This window comes from Neolamprologus multifasciatus, chromosome 14 (assembly GCF_963576455.1).
Source record: "Neolamprologus multifasciatus chromosome 14, fNeoMul1.2, whole genome shotgun sequence".
NCBI lineage: Eukaryota > Metazoa > Chordata > Actinopteri > Cichliformes > Cichlidae > Neolamprologus > Neolamprologus multifasciatus.
In genome coordinates, this window is record NC_140452.1 from 40,783,988 (window position 1) to 40,804,003 (window position 20,016).

The 20,016-nt window shown below is 40.3% G+C and overlaps 2 protein-coding genes across 3 annotated transcripts; both read right to left on the bottom strand.

Moving 5' to 3' along the window:
• Window positions 1–5,296: 5,296 nt before the first annotated feature.
• LOC146504699 (tapasin-related protein-like) lies at window positions 5,297–9,485 on the bottom strand. Its single transcript, XM_085184796.1, has 7 exons — window positions 9,358–9,485; window positions 9,065–9,241; window positions 8,691–8,966; window positions 7,332–7,661; window positions 6,317–6,653; window positions 6,164–6,247; window positions 5,297–5,994 (listed from the first exon to the last, which is right to left on the bottom strand). The coding sequence occupies exons 1-7, from the start codon at window positions 9,401–9,403 to the stop codon at window positions 5,973–5,975; spliced, it is 1,272 nt and encodes a 423-aa protein (XP_085040922.1). The 5' UTR covers window positions 9,404–9,485; the 3' UTR covers window positions 5,297–5,972.
• A 2,001-nt stretch (window positions 9,486–11,486) lies between these two features.
• Window positions 11,487–19,605, bottom strand: LOC146504700 (tapasin-related protein-like). Of its 2 annotated transcripts, XM_085184779.1 has the most exons (8): window positions 18,989–19,605; window positions 18,696–18,872; window positions 18,341–18,616; window positions 17,725–18,054; window positions 14,023–14,349; window positions 13,870–13,953; window positions 11,686–11,705; window positions 11,487–11,586 (listed from the first exon to the last, which is right to left on the bottom strand). In XM_085184779.1, the coding sequence occupies exons 1-8, from the start codon at window positions 19,035–19,037 to the stop codon at window positions 11,551–11,553; spliced, it is 1,299 nt and encodes a 432-aa protein (XP_085040905.1). In that variant the 5' UTR covers window positions 19,038–19,605; the 3' UTR covers window positions 11,487–11,550. The 2 variants fall into 2 exon arrangements, with proteins under 2 accessions (XP_085040905.1, XP_085040906.1); XM_085184780.1 differs by having other exon boundaries at window positions 11,487–11,705; window positions 18,989–19,604.
• Window positions 19,606–20,016: the final 411 nt, after the last annotated feature.

The window sequence follows — 20,016 nt, forward strand, 5'->3', positions numbered from 1 at the left end:
TTATGCATTTTAGGGCTGCAGTGAGGTAAGTTTTGGCTTTGCAGTCAATAAGTTCTGGAATCCTTCCCAAAACTGCTACTGTAGGACTTAGTGGAATATTTACTTTGAAAACTCAAATTATAGGATCAAATATCTGCCTCCAGAATACTTTAGGGCAGAGCCAAAATATATGGGTATGGTTGGTAGATTGTGTCCCACAGTTCCTCCAGTATGAAGTGAAGTGTGGGGCCCATCTTATCAGTTATTTCTGGTGTTCTGTAGAATCTGCTGATAATTTTCCATTTAAACTCTCTCCATCTGTTTGAATTAGTGGTCTGGTGTGCTTTAGTACATATCATCTGATGATACAGTACTTGGTATCATCAGGTATTTTTTCATTTATTTCTGCTTTCCACCTTCCCCTCATCCTCAGGGAATTATGCTTAATCATTGATGGGAATGCATTATAGGTTTGACTAATAGTAGTAGTCTTGTCTCTGTTTCCCATCTGTTTTTTGGGTTGTTTTTTTTTGTTTGTTTGTTTTTTTTTTAGAAATTCTTCAATTGGTGTGGGGTTGGCAATGTTTCCCTAGCTCTTGAGTGTTGTCAAAAAGGACCTTAGTTGAAGGTATCTATAGAAATCTGTCCTGGGGAGATTAAATTCATTCTTCAGATGTTCAAATGTCTTAAAGTTCCCTTGTTCCAATAGTTGATGTACACATTTCAGTCCATTATATGCCCACTTTTAAATGCAGTATCCAAATACTGCATTTAAAAAGTGGACAGGGAAAAGGGTTTCATAGATCCAATGCTTGATAGTGATGAATGATACTTTGGTGGTCCCAGTGCTGACTGAATTTTGTTCCAAAATTCTAATGTATTAGAAGATTGCCATTTATTTTACGAGACTATCTAGAAAAGGAAGTGTTTCCATTGGTTCAGGATATTTGCTATTTTCTATATTGAGCCAGCGAGTATGAATATCACTTTGCAGCCATGCCAGCAAAGGTTTTATTTGTGCAGCCCAGTAGTAATGTTTAAAATTAGGAACATTAATTACCCCCCCCCCCCCCCCCCCCATCTTGAACAACTGCGGGGTCTTGAGTCTAATTCTACGCTGCTGTTTATCCCATATGAAGTTAGAAGTTATTTTGTCCAGCTTATCAAGCATTGTCGTTTGGATTTTCAACTGGTATCATCTGTAAAATAAATAGAATAGTCTGGGCAGAACATTCATTCATATACATTCAACTCAGCTCATTAGGGACAGGAGGAGAATAGACCACTGCTCTCAATCATTGCTGATACGTTGAATTATTTTATTAGAATTTTTCTCAAACAAGTGGTCCAAAGGTATGGGAATGAAAATTCCCAAGTATTGTTAAGGGTTCAAATATTGAGGAGGGATACAGGAGGGTCGGTCAAACGCTGATGATTTTAATGAACACTGTACGTAGACAGCATCGATCTCTCCGTAACAATACACAAGCGGTTGTTTTATACCATCAGGGTTTACTTTTATGACGCCCCCTCATGCGTCAAGCAGATACAATACATGCATAAGTTTCAAAACCACAATGACTTTTAACACAGTTTGAAAAAACAACATTGCCTCGTCTGCATCCCAGGTGTCTTCCTGTCGCTGCCGGACACTCGCTTATCGTCTGGAACATCAGGCACACATTCTGCAACAAAATGTTCTTTTGCAGGCACAATTTTGCAGTCACAAGCAAAATATTTTGAGGGATTCTAAGTGTGTGTGTGTTTGTGTCAACCTGAAATGCACTCAGTGTCACCTCTCACCTCACCAGCTAAATCTTGTAACCTTTCCACCAGACAGAAGGCCAGCACGTACACAACTGAAACTATATGTGTAATATATTGAATAAATGTTTTAATCAAATGATACTACTTAAAACTTCATAAAAGAATATAAAAAGAATAAAAGATAACAATGAATAACCTGGTTATTCAAATGGACTCATCCAGACAGCTCCTCAAAATAAACACCAAAAAATGCACACTTTACAGAGGAAACAAAGACATTTCAGAAGTACACATCCTGACTTATTCTGAGTCATCTGTTACCAAGCAAACTCAAACACAGCAGGTTGCTGAATACACTCAGGTCTTTATTCAGGCCTGTTTCTAGATTATGTGATATATGTATTGTAAGCGTATATGCAATCTTTCCATAGCTCTAGGCCACTTTGCTCAATAGATCGGCATCGCGCCAGACGAAGCTTCTGACCATCAATTAACTGACCGAGCTTCAACTCTTTAATAAGCACCAAAATGCAATGTGTATAAAATGATTACAGTTGCTCCTGCAATGAAAGATTATTATATGATTATGGTACCACCTGTAATACAGACTTTAATGTAATGTTAACAGCTTCAATAAATGCTTTAGTGGTTCTAATGCAATGATAATACTGATAATAAAATAGCAGTAAAATAACTTGTTTAATCCTACAGTATTTAATACCCACTTTAGACCATTTTAATTCACTTTGTACTTTAATATTTTCTGGAATTGTCACATTTATATCCATTGCCTCGGTATCTATGTTAACCTTGTAACTTGAGTAATATCCATAGTCTAGAATAATGTTTTTTAGGTATGATATTGTAAGATTGGGTTCTGTTAGAAATAGTATTGTATCAGCAGCACATAGGGATATTTTATGCTCTTCATTGTTTTATATTATTATTGCCTATTAGTAACAGGTTGAGAGAGTTCCACCTCCACCTCCTGTTTGTAGTGCTGGCCCGTTTGAAGCTGAAGTTCTGGCGCATGTGTCACAAAAATCAACACACTGCTTCAGAAACACTGTGCCTGTGTCTGAACAGAGTCGTATGATCAATGACGTCTGAAGCTTCATTCGGCATGTCACTGCTTCAGTACCTAATTCAATGGTTTGTAAGGAACTGAATCACTGGCAGGGCTTGTGTTGTGTTTTGGTGGTGATTTGTGCGCTCACACAATGTGCTTACACATGGCCCACATACTGCAAAGAATGATGGCCCTTTGGTGGCCCAGATCTGGTTTGCCACAGGTGGCCCACACATGGGCCAGCACAAGGCCCGTTGCAGACATACTGCTGGCCCAGAACAGTTTCAGCTCTGGCCCCAGATGTCAGCCTAATGTGTACTTTAATCAAGCCATGTAATAACAACATGTGCCGGAACATAATAGTGCAAAAATAACGTGACGAAAATCTGTTCAGACAATAAATGGACTGATTCTTACATAGCGCTTTTCTACTCTCCCAGATTACTCAAAGTGTTCTATACAACATGCCACATTCACCCACTTTTTCTAAACTGAGTGCTTCCTAACTACATTTAAACGCATTCACACTCTTGACATGCAGACTGGAGGAGCCAGGGATCGAACCGCTAACCTTCCGATCAGTAGGTGACCTGCGCTACCTCCTGAGCTACAGCCACCCAGTGCGAAACATGAGTAAACCCTCACTAGGTTTTGGATAAAATGTACACTCACAAACCTGTCAAACCTGCATTTGAAATGTTGGTTACCATAGATAGCAGTATAGTATTGTAACATGGCATTTGGGTCTTCTAACTAAAATAGGAAAATAGGAACATAAATAGTGCCATCATTGCCAGGCCTGGCTCACATCTGGTTGACATACACCCTGCCATGACATCAGTCAGTCAGAAGTGCCAGCTTGATGCCAGACCTGTTTTCAATGAGCCAGGGCCACATAGACCAAACTGTAATCGGGCCAGATGTGGCATGCCATCACATAGACAGTGCCACCTATGCCAGGCCTGGCCCATATCTGGATGACATACCACTTACCATGCCAGAAGTCAGCCAGCAGTGGCAGCTAGACACCAGATCCGGACCAGACCTGTCTGCTATGTGGGAACACTCTGGAGTAAAAAACGTGAGTGCTTCCTCTTGTTACCCTCCATTAGTGAGAGTGCTTCTCTTTCGACTCTTCTTTCAAATCTTTGCATACCAATAAACCTGTGACTGAATTTTGTTGTCTTTTCTAAAACTGATAAAATTCTTCTCATCTGCTCAGCTTTTTTCTTGTGATTTTTAATATAAAGGGATCCTGAACTCTGAATACAGGCTGCTCTTGGACATACCATCATAACATCATGATAGGCGAGTTTAGACTCTTTTTGGGTGTGCTCAAGCATGCTATATAGGGTCAAAAGCATTAGCTGATGTAGCTAATTTTAACCTTATTGCGAGTTGCCAGCCAAGGAGCTGATGGACTTTACTGTTAATAGTTTGTTACAAATTTCTATTCCTATTCTGGTCAAATTGGGCTTCAGTGTTTGTTTACTGTACAGCTCCAGATCCAGTTGGCAGCAAGTCAGAATGTTGTTATCTATGTCAGCAGCAGCCTGTATTCAGTTTGAATATTGCTATAAACTGATATGGATCAGTTTATCTTTTATTCACTGCAACATTTAACATTTGGGTGATGGCACAAAGACTGAGAGAGGGGAGGATAGAGAGGGAGTAGGGTGAAGACAGCAAAGAGAGAGAGAGCAAAAAGAAACAGGTAAGAGTGGACATGTAGTCACATTCACCAAAAATTATAAAGCTGTAGCTTCATTTTTTATCCACATTTATTAATGATGATTTCACGTATCTAAGTATTGGGTTGTACTGTTGTTGATTATTTGGAACACCAACCTGCTCTTATAGTAATTATAAGATTATATTTTTATCATTTTCCAACAAATACAATTCCAGGAATATGGAGAGAGACACACAGAGTCAGAGAGAACAGACTACAAATCTGTTCTCCAATCGTGAAATTAGGGTACATGATGCTTTGTGCTGAGTCTGCATAACAAAGGGAGCATTTGTATGAAGTCAAAAACATATAAAACAACTCTATTACAAGTTTGCTTCAAGTACAAGGTCTATGGAGTTGGCAGGGGGATTTTCCATTGTTTATACTATATAATGCTACTTTAAGTGCTTGATGACTCAGTGAGCTGGCTCTATGTGATTAAGAAACTGAAATAGTGCCTCTTTAATGACTGAGCCTTTGCCTCAGTTTGGATCCATGCTAAAATGGGTGGATTAGATTGAAATCTCTCATAATTCACTCTGAATTACTCTTAGAAACAACAATAGGTCATCCAAGCAACTCATTTCCTTTTGAAGGTGACATTGTGATGTTAATCCATATGAGTTGAGGTTTGCAAGTGTAAAAAAGGTTGATGACATTTGCAAACAGCATGTTCCATTACTAATCAATGAAGCACTGCATGCATGACATTATGACTGGGAGCTGAACCCCCCCCCCCCCCCCCCCCCCCTCCCAAAAGGTTTAAACCTAGAATTGCTCCAAACATCATCTAACTTGGTTTATTTTTCATCTGAGTGTTTAAATAAAAGCTTATAGTAAAGGTAGTGCATATTTTATTTATCACAGATTTTACATTGGGTGCCCTTCCTGATGCAACCCTCCTGTTTATCCAGCCTTGATAAACCAGCACTAGAAGTACACTAGCTTGGTTTGCATTACATTCCAGTCTGAAAGAGACCTTTCTGTTCCTGTTTGCTAACCTGAATCTACAGTGGATTCATTCTTTTCAGCATCCTTATTATATTTATTAATTTTACAGTAATCTTCATTTAGTAAACTGACTATCAGTTTCCAATATTCTGTTTTTATTCAGCTCTATATAGAACCTTGTCTCCCCAGTGTTTAGTCCAAAAAGTGTCTCGTGCATCAGAAGAATCAGTCCTGGCTCCTGAATCCACTGGCTCAGCAGCTGCTAACCCGTAATCTTCAGTAGTTTTAATGTTATTGCACTGTTTTACATTCATACATGCAGGAGTTTACACATCGACACAAATCTACCTTTCACTGATGTTTCCATGGGGACCCCAGAAAGGACAGTTTGCCAGCCAGCCTTGTGTGTTGAGAATGGGGCCACATCCTCTCGCTCTGATCCCAGTCCTCCAGTTTGTTTGTTTTTATATCGCCTTACCTGCTAACGTTCTCCATGCTGTGAAGAAAAACGACAATTACCCTCTAGAACATCAACGAGTTATGTCATAATGATCTTCATATTTGTACATGCTTTCATGTCAGTGACTCCCAAACAGCAAGCTCGTGTGACTGTATTTTTTCCTTGTGTGTGTGGTTTGATGTAGCAGCAGGTCTGTATCACTCACCTGAGTGCAGGTAGCGCCGCTTCACATACAACAGCAGGATCATAACAGAGCCCACAGCGAGGTACAACATCCAGTTTGTTGGCTCTGAAACAGAACACACATCAAGCTCTGCTGCTCCCAGATGCTAGCTCTTAGTATTACACTGAGACTCACCTTCCACAATCAGGGTGAAAGCTCTTTGTGATGGGCACTTTCAGGGACTGATGGGAAACGCTGCATGTGAACCTTTTCCCAGAGTCCCTGAGCGAAGCCTGGAGGTAGAAGAAGCCCGACAACGAGAAGGTCATGTCCTGATTTTCTTTGTGGTCGGAAAGGAAGACCTTCTCCAGTGACCTGGGACGTGGAGCGTCCAACATGGCTGGATCCTGCTTGTAGCAAATTATCTCCACATCCCGAGGGTAGTAGCTGTTTGCCCCACACACAATCTTCCTCTTGTTACCCTCCACTAGTGAGAGACTGGGTCCCACATTGAGGGAGACATGGGGAGGCTCTGAGGAAAGCAGAGAGGGAAAAAAAAACATTACTTTAAAAGCTGAAACGAACAGTGGCTTTTCTGCTGACTTTCTATATTTCTGAGTTCTAAAAACACCTCCACACCATACGACTTTTATCACATAAGATGAGAATAAACACTTTAAGAGCCTGATTTGCTTTTTTTTTTAAAAAAAAAAAAAAAGAAAGGAAAAAAAGACAATAAAAAAAAAAGTTAAAAAAAATTTTTGTCAGCATTTACAAAGATACTTTTACACGCTATTTTGCCCTATTCAGGAAACATGGTTTTGCAGACATGTTCATGTGCAGCCCTCCAACAGCGTGTAGCCTGATGGCGATGACGCTATGCTGATAATGCTGAAAAGTGGGCGTAAACAGCAAAGAGAGTGAGTGACAGCAGGCATGCAACAGGAAACGGCAACGGACTGGTTCTACCACATATTTTTGACGTTGCTCCTGACAGCAGTAAACATCTCCAGCAAACTTTAAACAGTAATAATAAGAGTATTTATGGTTGTCACACTATGCTGTACACATCACAAACAGCTTTTTCACAGTCCACCTTAAACTCCATCCACTTAAACTCCATCAATAAATGTGGTTGAAAGCATATAAGCACAATTTAGTATTAGTACTTTTGTCCATGGCCTATGAACTCTCTGACTGTTTTCCTCACCTTCAATCTGCAGATTTATATCCACCCTGCCGAATAGTGGATTCACGGACACTGAACAAATGTAGGTCCCTTCACTGATCATTGTGGTGGAGGCCAGGGTGTAGGAGGCATCTCCGGCTGCAAAGGCACGTAGTCCAACACCACTTCCTTGGGTCTGTCCTGTGCGCCTGTTGTAACTGAAGAGCTTGGTCCTCTCACCGTGGTGCTGCTTGTGCCACTCCACAGTGACCTTTGCACCCTTGTGGTCGACATCAAACTGGCAGTGGAGCTTTTGCTGGAACTTCAGACATGCTTTAACTGAGGGAGTCTGTGTTTTGATGACCATGGCGACTGTGAAAAAGTGTGACAAACATGAACACATGCGAGTTGTTAAGCACATTTCTCAATACAAGCGTCCAATAACAGTGTAGGAGTCATGAGAAAGGCCATCTTTCATTTGTGTATTGAAAGTTGAAGATCAACCCTAAGTGGTGCAACATTTCTTAAATCTGAAATGTGACACCTCTGGCAATCCCTAATTCTAGGCCAGTACGGCTGAAGATTCCTGGTTAGCTGGGTACATATACCACTAAGTTAACAAACCACCTGGGTACAGCCTACTGTGCATATAGCTTAACACAAGGATCCTTACCTCTTATCTGTGTACATGTGTTTATTTGTCTCATCCATGTAATCATTAACACCAACTGGCTGATATTAGTTACACAGACACAGGTTCCTGTTGCATGCATGCAATCTTCCTCATTAACTCTGTACCATTGTTCCACATGATAACACTTTCTTATCTTTAATTAGCTTAAAAATTCCTGCACACATTGAGGAAATCCAAAGCACCTGCCACAGATGCTCTTTGTTGTCATTAATGATGCATTCAACCACATCTTATAGGACAAATACACATTTGTTCTGGGACACACCCAACATGTGCATGCACTCTCAAACAAATACTAATATTTCTAGGTTATGTGCTGGTGTAATACATTTTGTAGATATGTAAATATGTCATCAAGGGAGACTGCTGATGTCTAACTTTGATTATAGTTCTTCATTTAATTATTAATCAGACTGACCAAATCAATGTATTTTATGAGAAGAATTAAGTACATTTTTATTATTTCATTATTTTAATTATTTTATGAACATTTTATTATTTGTTTTAATGGATGGTTAGTCATTTGCAATCAAGTTAATTGTTTTATTTTCCTTCAGTCAATGTTTGTTCCCATAATATTTATATTTTCTTCCTTTATGGGGTTCTGGCACAGCAATACTAATGACTAGTCATAACGCCAACGAAAAACAAACTTTTAAGACAAATATATTCAGTTTTAGTCTGAAATCCTCATATGTTCGGTTTACCTGTGGTGGTGAGCACCCCTCTATTAGGGATGGGGGGCCATTTGTGGTAGTCCGGCCGTCCTGGGGGAGGCTGGTCGAAGGGGTGCCTGAGGAAGCTGGTGATGGTGAAGAGGCCTCTGCTGTGTCTGAGGATGCAGGTAAACCAGTGGTTGTACTCCTGGGCACCGAGGACAGGCCAGCGGACATAACTGCCCTCTGTGCTGTATCTGTGCAGCTCACACTTCAGCTGCTCTGCCTCCACCCCCTCCACATACTGCAACAGATCCAACTTTGATCCTAGAAGACAATAAAATAAACTCTAACACACTGTAGTTGTTGTTGTTGTTGTTGATGCTGTTTTCAGCCTTCTCCTCATGCAGGCTGCAGTAACTCACTGGTGATCTGGAAAGTGATGGCGTTTGGGTTAACAGGAGCATCTCCTTTCTGACCAAACTGAAGTATAGCCTCTCTGTGGATGAGCCGAGTCTCTGTGTGGTTGTCCTTATTCAAAAACACACGCTCATCAATGAAGTTGCAGGGCAGCCACTGGATCTGATGGACACTCCACACACCTGAATGACACACAAACACATAGAAAATCAAATAGTGTTAAGTTCATGTGGTAGCCTGTAGTGCCGATACTTGTTGCTGACCTACACACAAGCTGTAATCTGTGACAATAACTCACCTGCACTTAGAGACCAGTAAATAAATATCGTGAATATTAAACTCATGATTCTTCCCCGGTGCCCTCCACGGTCATACCCCTTGCTGCGCGATTGTCACAGGAAGTTTGTCGGGATACTTTCACCTTCACTCTGCGGGGGGGAGGGGGGGAATGCTGTGCAGAACAGGATAACGAGAAGAAGAAAATTTAAAAAAAAGAAGTTTATCTAGAATATTTGCTATTAAATTGCGTTAATTTCCACGGATGACAGGTGTGCTAATAATTTTATTGTCCTTCATTATGAGGATGACTGTGTGTCCTGTGTAAACTACTGTCTGTGCTATGTCATACATTTGACATTCGTTTTCCCACAAAGATCTATTGTTAATTTGTTTTTGTCTTTTGTTTTTTTGGTGGGGGGTGTCTTTTTGTTTTGTTTTTTAACTGTATTAAACTTGCAGTACCGTTTTTGTCCTGAAGTGTCGCTGTGAAAACTGACCGCATGAAAATACCAGATCAATAGAGAGAAGTCCTGAAATTCAACACACGTCGTACAAGAGAACTTTTCCACCCAATTTTATTAATGAACAATAGCAATACAAACAGATGAGGCGCTTATCCACCAAACAAAAATAAATTATACAAAGGCTGAGTGTTTAGGAGACATATCAAATTCAATAAATATTAAAAATATTAATTAACATGAAAAAAGCATAAGCATGAAAAAGTTCCTAAAGAAAAAAAGAGTCCTGATACCAAAGCCCCAAAACATATTCCATACTGTTTTATTGCATCCTGTTGGACTGTAACCAACTCCTGTGATTCCAGAAAGCCTGCAGTGATTCAGTGTGGAAAAAGCAGACAATCCACACTTTCTATATCATCTTCACAGAATACTCAGGTGGTCATATCCAAGTTAAACCAACTAAAGCCTGAATGATTATTTTGTTGGTAAATTCATTTACAATTTTGAATTTCTCTTCTTTCCCTTTGGGAGGAAGAGGAAGTGAAATATGTTTACTCCTTGTTACATGAACCTCCTCAGCCTCAAATTCCTTCAAAATAGAAGAAGATTAGACTTTCTGCAACTGAATGCTTCTAAAAACCTTTTGTACATTTATCATCACAAAAGTCAATAGCTGCTATGCAGAGCTGTCTGAGTCCAGGAGAAGTCTCAGAGTACACAATGTCTTCTTTATCCATCCATCTTGAAGGCAGTGGGATAAGTTTTTAATCTCATCTGAGAAGGATGGTTTGTCCAGTTTAACCTATGCAGCATTCTCTTTTCCAATGTCTCAAAGTGATTTAAGATATAGATAATGCAATTTTAATTCAGTAAACAATTTTTGTTATACAAAGAAAAGAAATGTGGTTAAAAATGTTGATTCCTTTGGTATAAATGCAACTGAATTTGGACTTTATGGATTGTGTGTTCAAGCTTCTTTCCAAATCCAAAGTACTGCAAAGTTTTCATTAGAAAAAGGTGTCTGACATCATCAAATGCACTACAAAAATATAAGAATACAATATATCCATGCTCTTGAATTAAATAGGCTTCCATCAGTACAATCTGACATCAGTCCAGTGTTATTACAACTGACCATCCGTTCTAAAATAGCTGTGAGCTGGTATGTCCCAGTATATTTCTTTAAAGCCATCATCAGGATCACTGAATTCAGATCCTCAGTTTTCAGCTCTGATTCACATAATCTTTGAAAGAGTCCTGAGTATACAGGATAACATCCTGAATCCAAAAGAGTAATCTGTGGAGCATAAACTGGAATAAAAAGTGACTACTTATTTGTTAGTACTTCAGAAAACTATTTGCCAACAGACTTGTGATTGACTTACACTGGATGTCTGAATCACTGATATCTAAATTAATAAAACATGACGAACTCTTCATACCTGATAAAAAGCCATCAAACTTTTGCCCTTTTGCAAACTAAAAAAGGGCCTCCCTTAAAAAGCCCTGAAATTTAATGACCCAAACAAAACTGTAATGTTTACCATAAATTTTAACAAAGAAAGATAAAATAAAATACAACACTTGTTCAAGTCAACCAGTTCACTAGCTGGTAACCCATCATTTTAAGCAGAGTTGTAATGCACTGCCTCACTGTCACACATGGAATGCAGGAGTTCACCAGCCCTCAGTCCGTCGATGTATCTGTGAAGACTCTGAAGGAAGACTCATTTAGCAGCTCACCTCTCTTATTCAGTCTGTGGCCACAACCTCTTCCTTTCTTCCTTTCAATTCAATTCAATTCCATTTTATTTGTACAACACCAAAACAACAGTCATCTCAAGGTGCTTGCCATTCCCTTTTTTGTTTTTATATCACCTTACCTGCACCAACTTTCTCCACACTGTGGAGGAAAAAAAAAACAATAATTACTTTAAAGAACTTCAGCATCTCACATGTGATACAACCAAGTTCCAAAAGAGCTGGGACGATGTATGAAATCTGAATAAAAGCAGAATGTAATGCTTTACACATCTCATGATCCCATATCTTATTCACAAACATTGAAAACATATCAAATGTTAAAACCGATAAAATTGAAAATTTAAAGAAACACAAATAGTTCATTTTGATTTTAATGGCTTATTTATTGTGAGGGTCCCAGGGGGCTGGAGTCTGTCACACCTACTGCAAGGTGAGAGGCGGGGTACACCCCGGACAGGCTGCCTGTCTGTCACAGGGCTAACACAGAGAGACATACAACCTTTCATGGGTAATTTAGAATATCCACTTAACTCAACCCCAATAACTGTATGTCTTTGGACTGAGGATAGGCTCCAGATACCCCTGCAACCCTGATAAGGATAAATGTAAGAGAATGGGTGGATGGAATTTGATGGCAGTAACTCTATGGTGTAGAGCTGTGTATTGAGTGTATCAAACCCAAATGCAGAAATCAGGATTCGGGAGTGAACTGATAAGGCTGGGACACAAAGGAAAAAATCAGGAATGATGAGACCACAGGCTTTAAACCATACACAAGCACAGGAGACAAACAACGCCTAACACACAACATGAAGTACCTAAACATGGAATTACAAAGAGGAAAGGAACACAACCTAATAACCCAGAACAGAGCCCAGAGAAGTAAAACTAAGGCCTCAAACTAGAAACACTACACAATTATCAGTAAACTGACACAAAGGAGCAAGTGCCACAATACCGAAATGAGATTAGGTCTGATGCAAGAACACAACAGAGGCAGGAACGCATAATGAACTAAATGGATACAAAATAGACTAAAAACCCAGAAGGGAACTAGATCAGAAAAACAACTTTTTCCCCCATTAAACCTGTCCTGCCTCGCAGCTTTTCCAATCTGAATTATTAGCCGACTCCAATGTTGTGCCAAACATATTTCGCTTTTCCAAGATGAGCACCATAAAATCTCTATATGCTCCTCCTGTTTGTGTGTTTCTGTATTCGTTTCTGTATTCATTTCTATTAGTGTTATTTCAGTTATTATAGTGTAATATGACCATTTCTAAGCTAACAGGCAGGAGAGAGAAAAGCAAGTGGGAGAAAATAGGAGAAAATATCAAAGATAAAAGGATAGAGCACAAATAGAAAAGCACCACCTGCTGCACCTGTAGTCCCAGAACTGCCTGGAAGGTTGCAACTCCAAAAACACAAAAACGCAGCTGTTTCGTCCACACATAAACGGCGTTCAAATCACCGAAAACTGAGATTTTTTAAAACTCCTTTTTTGCGTTTACGTGTAGACGAGGAATACAGAGTTCGTCACGCAACGTCAGAGCTTTGCATTGATTTCTATGACAGAATTCCTGTTTTTAAAGCATGGCCCAATTCTGATTGGATATTCTGCCTTGTCTGTCGTCTGTTGCCTTTCATTTGCCAGGTGGCATATTATTTGATTAACTATCAAATTTAATGCTTCAATGCAACTATTTAAAAAAGAAATTGACCTTGTCCCTTAGACACATTCTCTGAACCTTTTGACGATATTATGTACAGGAAACTATGACATATTTAAAGTTTGCAATTTTATGGAGCATTATTCTGAAATTGTTAAACAATTCTTAGACACTTCTGGGAAACTCTGCCCCTCTGAGATGCTCTTTTTATACCCAGTCATGTTACTGACTCCAAAAATGTTTCTCCCACTGTTTTTTCAGTACTGCAGACTTTTCCAGACTTTTCTTGCCCAGCACCAACATTTTTTTCTGATATGTTGCTGTCATCAAATTCAATATAGTCTAGTATTTTTCTCAGTAAATTTTCTCACTTTAGTCTTTTCACATGTTTTCCATTTTCTTTTAAATTGCAAATCATCCATTCTGTTTATTTATCTATATTAATAATTATTTTCTGTAGAATAAATATCATTTTCTCTAATATATGTTATTTATATTATTTTCTTTACATTTTACACACAACTTTGCAACTTTTTTAAAATTGGGGTTGAACATGCTTTATATGTCAGTTGCTCCCAAACAGCAAGCACGTGTTCCTCAGGTGTGATTTAGCTGGAATTCTGTATCACTCACCTGAGTGCAGGTAGCGCCGCTTCACATACAACAGCAGGATCACAAAAGAGCCCACAACAAGGTACAAAATCCAGTTTGTTGGCTCTGAAACAGAACACACATCAGGCTCTGCTCCTCCCAGCTGCTAGCTGCTAGTACTATACTGACACTCACCTTCCACAATCAGGGTGAAACTCTTTGTGATGGGCACTTTCAGGGACTGATGGGAGACGCTGCATGTGAACTTTTTCCCAGAGTCCCTGAGCGCAGCCTGGAGGTAGAAAACACCTGACAGCAAGAAGGTCATGTCCCTATTTACTTTGTGGCTGAACAGAACACTATGGTTCAGTGGCTTAGGATGTGGAGTGCCTGGATCCTCCTCGTACCAGATTATCTCCACATCCCGAGGGTAGTAGCCATTTGCCTCACACTTAACCATCAAGTCCTTGCCCTCCTGCAATAACAGGGTGGTTCCAACATTGAGGGAGACATGGGGAGACTCTGAGGAAAGGAGAGATAAAAATAAATAATAATAGTAATTTCAATACCTAACAGCAGACATTTATTATAGTAACTGGGCTGTTTTATTTAATTCACTCGTTTTAATTTAATATTCTTTCAGGTCAAAACTGGTGACATTTAAAAGTTGAGATTTGGTCTGAGTTCCAGAATTCTAGGAAGTCAAATTTGGTAAGATGCATTTCAGGTTACACACTTAACAGAATAATTAAATATATATATATATATATATATATATATATATATATATATATATATATATATATATATATATATATATATATATACATATATATATATATATATATACATACACACACAGTGGGGCAAAAAAGTATTTAGTCAGCCACCGATTGTGCAAGTTCCCCCACTTAAAATGATGACAGAGGTCAGTAATTTGCACCAGAGGTACACTTCAACTGTGAGAGACAGAATGTGAAAAAAAAATCCATGAATTCACATGGTAGGATTTGTAAAGAATTTATTCGTAAATCAGGGTGGAAAATAAGTATTTGGTCAATAACAAAAATACAACTCAATACTTTGTAACATAACCTTTGTTGGCAATAACAGAGGTCAAACGTTTACTATAGGTCTTTACCAGGTTTGCACACACAGTAGCTGGTATTTTGGCCCATTCCTCCATGCAGATCTTCTCAAGAGCAGTGATGTTTTGGGGCTGTCGCCGAGCAACACGGACTTTCAACTCCCGCCACAGATTTTCTATGGGGTTGAGGTCTGGAGACTGGCTAGGCCACTCCAGGACTTTCAAATGCTTCTTACGGAGCCACTCCTTTGTTGCCCGGGCGGTGTGTTTTGGATCATTGTCATGTTGGAAGACCCAGCCTCGTTTCATCTTCAAAGTTCTCACTGATGGAAGGAGGTTTTGGCTCAAAATCTCACGATACTTGGCCCCATTCATTCTGTCCTTAACACGGATCAGTCGTCCTGTCCCCTTGGCAGAAAAACAGCCCCATAGCATGATGTTTCCACCCCCATGCTTCACAGTAGGTATGGTGTTCTTGGGATGCAACTCAGTATTCTTCTTCCTCCAAACACGACGAGTTGAGTTTATACCAAAAAGTTCTACTTTGGTTTCATCTGACCACATGACATTCTCCCAATCCTCTGCTGTATCATCCATGTGCTCTCTGGCAAACTTCGGGCCTGGACATGCACTGGCTTCAGCAGCGGAACACGTCTGGCACTGCGGGATTTGATTCCCTGCCGTTGTAGTGTGTTACTGATGGTGACCTTTGTTACTTTGGTCCCAGCTCTCTGCAGGTCATTCACCAGGTCCCCCCGTGTGGTTCTGGGATCTTTGCTCACCGTTCTCATGATCATTTTGACCCCACGGGATGAGATCTTGCGTGGAGCCCCAGATCGAGGGAGATTATCAGTGGTCTTGTATGTCTTCCATTTTCTGATGATTGCTCCCACAGTTGATTTTTTCACACCAAGCTGCTTGCCTATTGTAGATTCACCCTTCCCAGTCTGGTGCAGGTCTACAATTCTTTTCCTGGTGTCCTTCGAAAGCTCTTTGGTCTTGGCCATGGCGGAGTTTGGAGTCTGACTGGTTGAGGCTGTGGACAGGTGTCTTTTATACAGATGATGAGGTCAAACAGGTGCCATTCATACAGGTAACGAGTGGGGGACAGAAAAGCTTCTTACAGAAGACGTTACAGGTCTGTGAGAGCCAGGGATTTTCCTTGTTTGAGATGACCAAATACTTATTTTCCACCCTGATTTACGAATAAATTCTTTACAAATCCTACCATGTGAATTCATGGATTTTTTTTTCACATTCTGTCTCTCATAGTTGAAGTGTACCTCTGGTGCAAATTACTGACCTCTGTCATCATTTTAAGTGGGGGAACTTGCACAATCGGTGGCTGACTAAATACTTTTTTGCCCCACTGTATATATATATATATATATATATATATATATATATATATATATAGTTTCTGACCACACTTAGTGGAGTGTAGTGGAGTAACAATCCAACAAATGGATTTAACAGTTCATTAAAATTTGCCTTCCATCCTTCAATGTTAGTTGAAAATAGATTCAGAAAACCAAAAAGAACTAATAACTAAGAAACTGAGATTCTTAAAAGGCTGCTGTATATTGACAACATATAAAAAGTACCATATAAAGATTTCAAATATCATGTCACATTTGACCACTTACATTTCCTTTAAGGTCAATAGATTGATCTGAAGGTCAAAGTAATAAAATGCTATAAAGAACTCTCATTGTTTGTACTGACAACATATACACCAGTCAAAGGTTTGGACACAGCTTCTTATGGCAAGCACAACAGTCAGTCATTACTTTAACAACTGAAGATCAGTCAGTCTGGAAAACTGCTAAAATTTTGAATGTATCCCCAAGTGCAGTCCCAAAAACCATCGAGCACTACAATGAAACTGGCTCACATGAGGATTGCCCCACAAAAGGAAGACCAAGAGTCACCTCTGCTGCTAAAGGTAAAATTCAAGGGTAAAGAGTCACCAGCCTCAGAAATCACAAGCTAACAGCACCTCAGATTAGAGCCCAGATAAATGCCACACAGATTTTCCAGTAGCAGACATCTCTACATGAACTGTTCAGTGAAGACTGTGCGAATGAGGCCTTTGTGGTCAAATAGCTGCTAAGAAAGCACCACTAAGGAAAAGCAGGCGAGGAGGTGTGATGGTGTGGGGATGCTTTGCTGGTGACACTGTTGGGGATTGATTCAAAATGGAAGGCACACTGAACCTGCATGGCTCCCACAGCATCCTGTAGCAACATGCCATCCCATCCGGTTTGCTATTAGTTGGACCATCATTTATTTTTCAACAGGACAATGACACCAAACACACCTCCAGGCTGTGTAAGGGCTATTTGACTGAGAAGGAGAGTGAGGAGTGCTGTGCCTGATGGCCTGGCCTCCACAGTCACCCGACCTAAACCCAGTTGAGCTGGGTTGGGATGAGATGGACCACAGAGTGAAGGCAAAAGGGCCAAGGAGTGCTCAGCATCTCTGGAAATTCCTTCAAGACTGTTGGAAAACCATTTCAGGTGACTGCCTCATGAAGCTTATGGAGAGAATGCCATGAGTGTGCAAAGCAGTAATCAAAGCAAAGGGTGGCTATTTTAAAGAATCTAAAGTATATAAAATGTTTTGAGTTATTTCACGCTTTTTTGTTTACTGCATAATTCTATCTGTGTTCATTCATAGTTTTGATTCCTGCAGTGAGAATCTACAATGTAAATAGTCTTGAAAATAAACAAAAACCATTAAATGAGAAGGTGTGTCCAAACTTTTGACTGGTAGTATAGACATTTAGGGAATGATCCAATCCTATGTACCTTCAATCTGCAGATATATATCCACCTTGGCAAACAGTGGATTCACGGACACTGAACAAATGTAGGTCCCTTCACTGATCATTGTGGTGGAGGCGAGGGTGTAGGAGGCATCTCCAGCCGCAAGGGCACGTAGTCCGACACCGCTCCCCTCGGTCTGTCCTGTGCGCCTGTTGTAACTGAAGAGCTTGGTCCTCTCACCAGGGCGGTGCCTATGCCACTCTACAATGACCTTTGCACCCTTGTGGTCAACATCAAACTGGCAGTGGAGCTTTTGCTGGGACTTCAGGCGTGCTTTAACTGAGGGAGTCTGTGTTTTGATGACCATGGCAACTGTGGAAACAGACGTGACAAACAACACAAGTGTCCTTTACTCAAATAGGTGACAACCACTTCCTGTATCTATGACATGACAATTATTTGGCCATCCACCATTCCAAGTCGATATAACTATAACTGTCTCTCTCTATTTCTACTCTAATCTCCAAGACACAAACACAGTTTCTTTTCAGCACTCTGTCCTTGAACTTCTGCCACTGCAGCAGGCAGGCAATTAACAAACCCCTAGGAATGGTCTGTATGGCTCAAAAAAAACCAGAATCCTCATATGTGAGTTTACCTGTAGTGGTGAGTACCTCTTTGTCAGCAATGACAGACCAGTTGTGGTAGTCTGGCTGCCCTGGGGGAGGCTGGTCAGAGGGGTGTCTAAGGGTGCCAGCGACTGTGAAGCGGCCCCTGCTGTGTCTGAGGATGCAGGTAAACCAGTGGTTGTACTCCCGGGCACCGAGGGCAGGCCAGCGGACGTAACCGCCCTCTGTGCTGTATCTGTGCAGCTCACACTTCAGCTGCTCTGCCTCCACCCCCTCCACATACTGCAGCAGATCCAACTTTGATCCTAGAAGACAATAAAATAAACACTAACACACTGTAGTTGTTTTTTCAGCCTTCTCCTCATGCAGGCTGCAGTAACTCACTGATGACCAGGAAAGTGATGGCGTTTGGGTTAACAGGAGCATCTCCTTTCTGACCAAACTGAAGTATAGCCTCTCTGGGGATGACCCGAGTCTCAGTGTGGTTGTCCTTGTTCAAATACAAACGCTCATCAATGAAGTAACAAGGCAGCCACTGGATCTGATGGACACTCCACACACCTGAATGACACGAATGGAATTCATGCGGTAGACTAGAATATCTATAGTCACTGTTGACCTAACACGCACAAACTGACCTAAGCTAATCTGTGACAACGTGTTGCACTATAACTCACCTGCACTTAGATACAAGTAAACAAAAATCCTCAAGATTAAAACCGTCATTCTTCTCCACTGTCGAACTCCTTGTTGTCCGATGTCCACACAAAGTTTCTCTTGACACTTTCACTTTCATTTCAAAGGAAAAAGAAAAAAGGAGTGCGATTTCTGACGTGATGAGCAGCTCGAAAACCAAACCTTTAAAAAAACATTAATCATAATCAAAAAAGTTCATAAAATCGAGAATATATGCTAGGAAGTTGCAAATAAATAAATAAATCAGGATACAATGTCCTAGTTCTTTTTACAGCGTTCCTGTTTTCATGTTAGACGTAACATTATTGTAGCTGGAGCCTATCCCAGCTGCCACGTGGCCAGAGGTCTGTCTGGTAGGAAGACTGTGGTAGGTGCATATTTTACTTTATCCATTACCACACAAACGGACTCTAAACTGTGTGTACTTGGAGTCACGGGGCAAATGTACTCCATACTTGATTCGAACTCAGGATTGCTGTAATGTGACTATGTGAACCACCGCACCACATAGTTTAATAAATAGTTCACAGCAGTTCATGAGGAGTCAACAGCTTGCAACAGGTGCTTTATATAAAACTCGTAGTATTGACTTTGCCCTGAGATGTCGCTGTGAGGGCATGACAACAGCAGCCTTACTAGGCTTTCCGACACCAGAGCTGATGGACGAGAGTCATGTCACTTCCTGTTAATCTCGTTTTACAGAAATTCACTATTTAGTTCACCTGAAAGTCCTCAAATAATAGCTGTGAATGTAGCGAAAGCACTCAGATAATTATTTCTCCATGCCCGATGTTAGGTCTAATAATCTACATTATACGTTATTTAGATATTGGGAGCGTAGTTAAACCACAACAAAACCTATAATGCATATGAGAACACGCTGCTTGTGGTGGTCGAAGGTGATCACTGTCAGGAAGTTACTGTCAGAAGTTTTCCGCGGCTGTGTGTTTCATGCCTGAAAGTAAAGTAGTCGATGCATTATGCGGTTCTTGGTGCTGTTTGTATTACA

Coding starts and splice junctions, on each gene's coding strand:
- LOC146504700 (XM_085184779.1), bottom strand. CDS start 19,037: ATGACGGTTTTAATCTTGAGGATTTTTGTTTACTTGTATCTAAGTGCA. Junction 13,954..14,022: donor TTTCACCCTGATTGTGGAAG/GTGAGTGTCAGT, acceptor GTTCTGTTTCAG/AGCCAACAAACTGGATTTTG. Junction 11,706..13,869: donor GCGGCGCTACCTGCACTCAG/GTGAGTGATACA, acceptor TTTCCTCCACAG/TGTGGAGAAAGTTGGTGCAG.
- LOC146504699 (XM_085184796.1), bottom strand. CDS start 9,403: ATGAGTTTAATATTCACGATATTTATTTACTGGTCTCTAAGTGCAG. Junction 9,242..9,357: donor TTACTGGTCTCTAAGTGCAG/GTGAGTTATTGT, acceptor TGTGTCATTCAG/GTGTGTGGAGTGTCCATCAG. Junction 6,248..6,316: donor TTTCACCCTGATTGTGGAAG/GTGAGTCTCAGT, acceptor GTTCTGTTTCAG/AGCCAACAAACTGGATGTTG.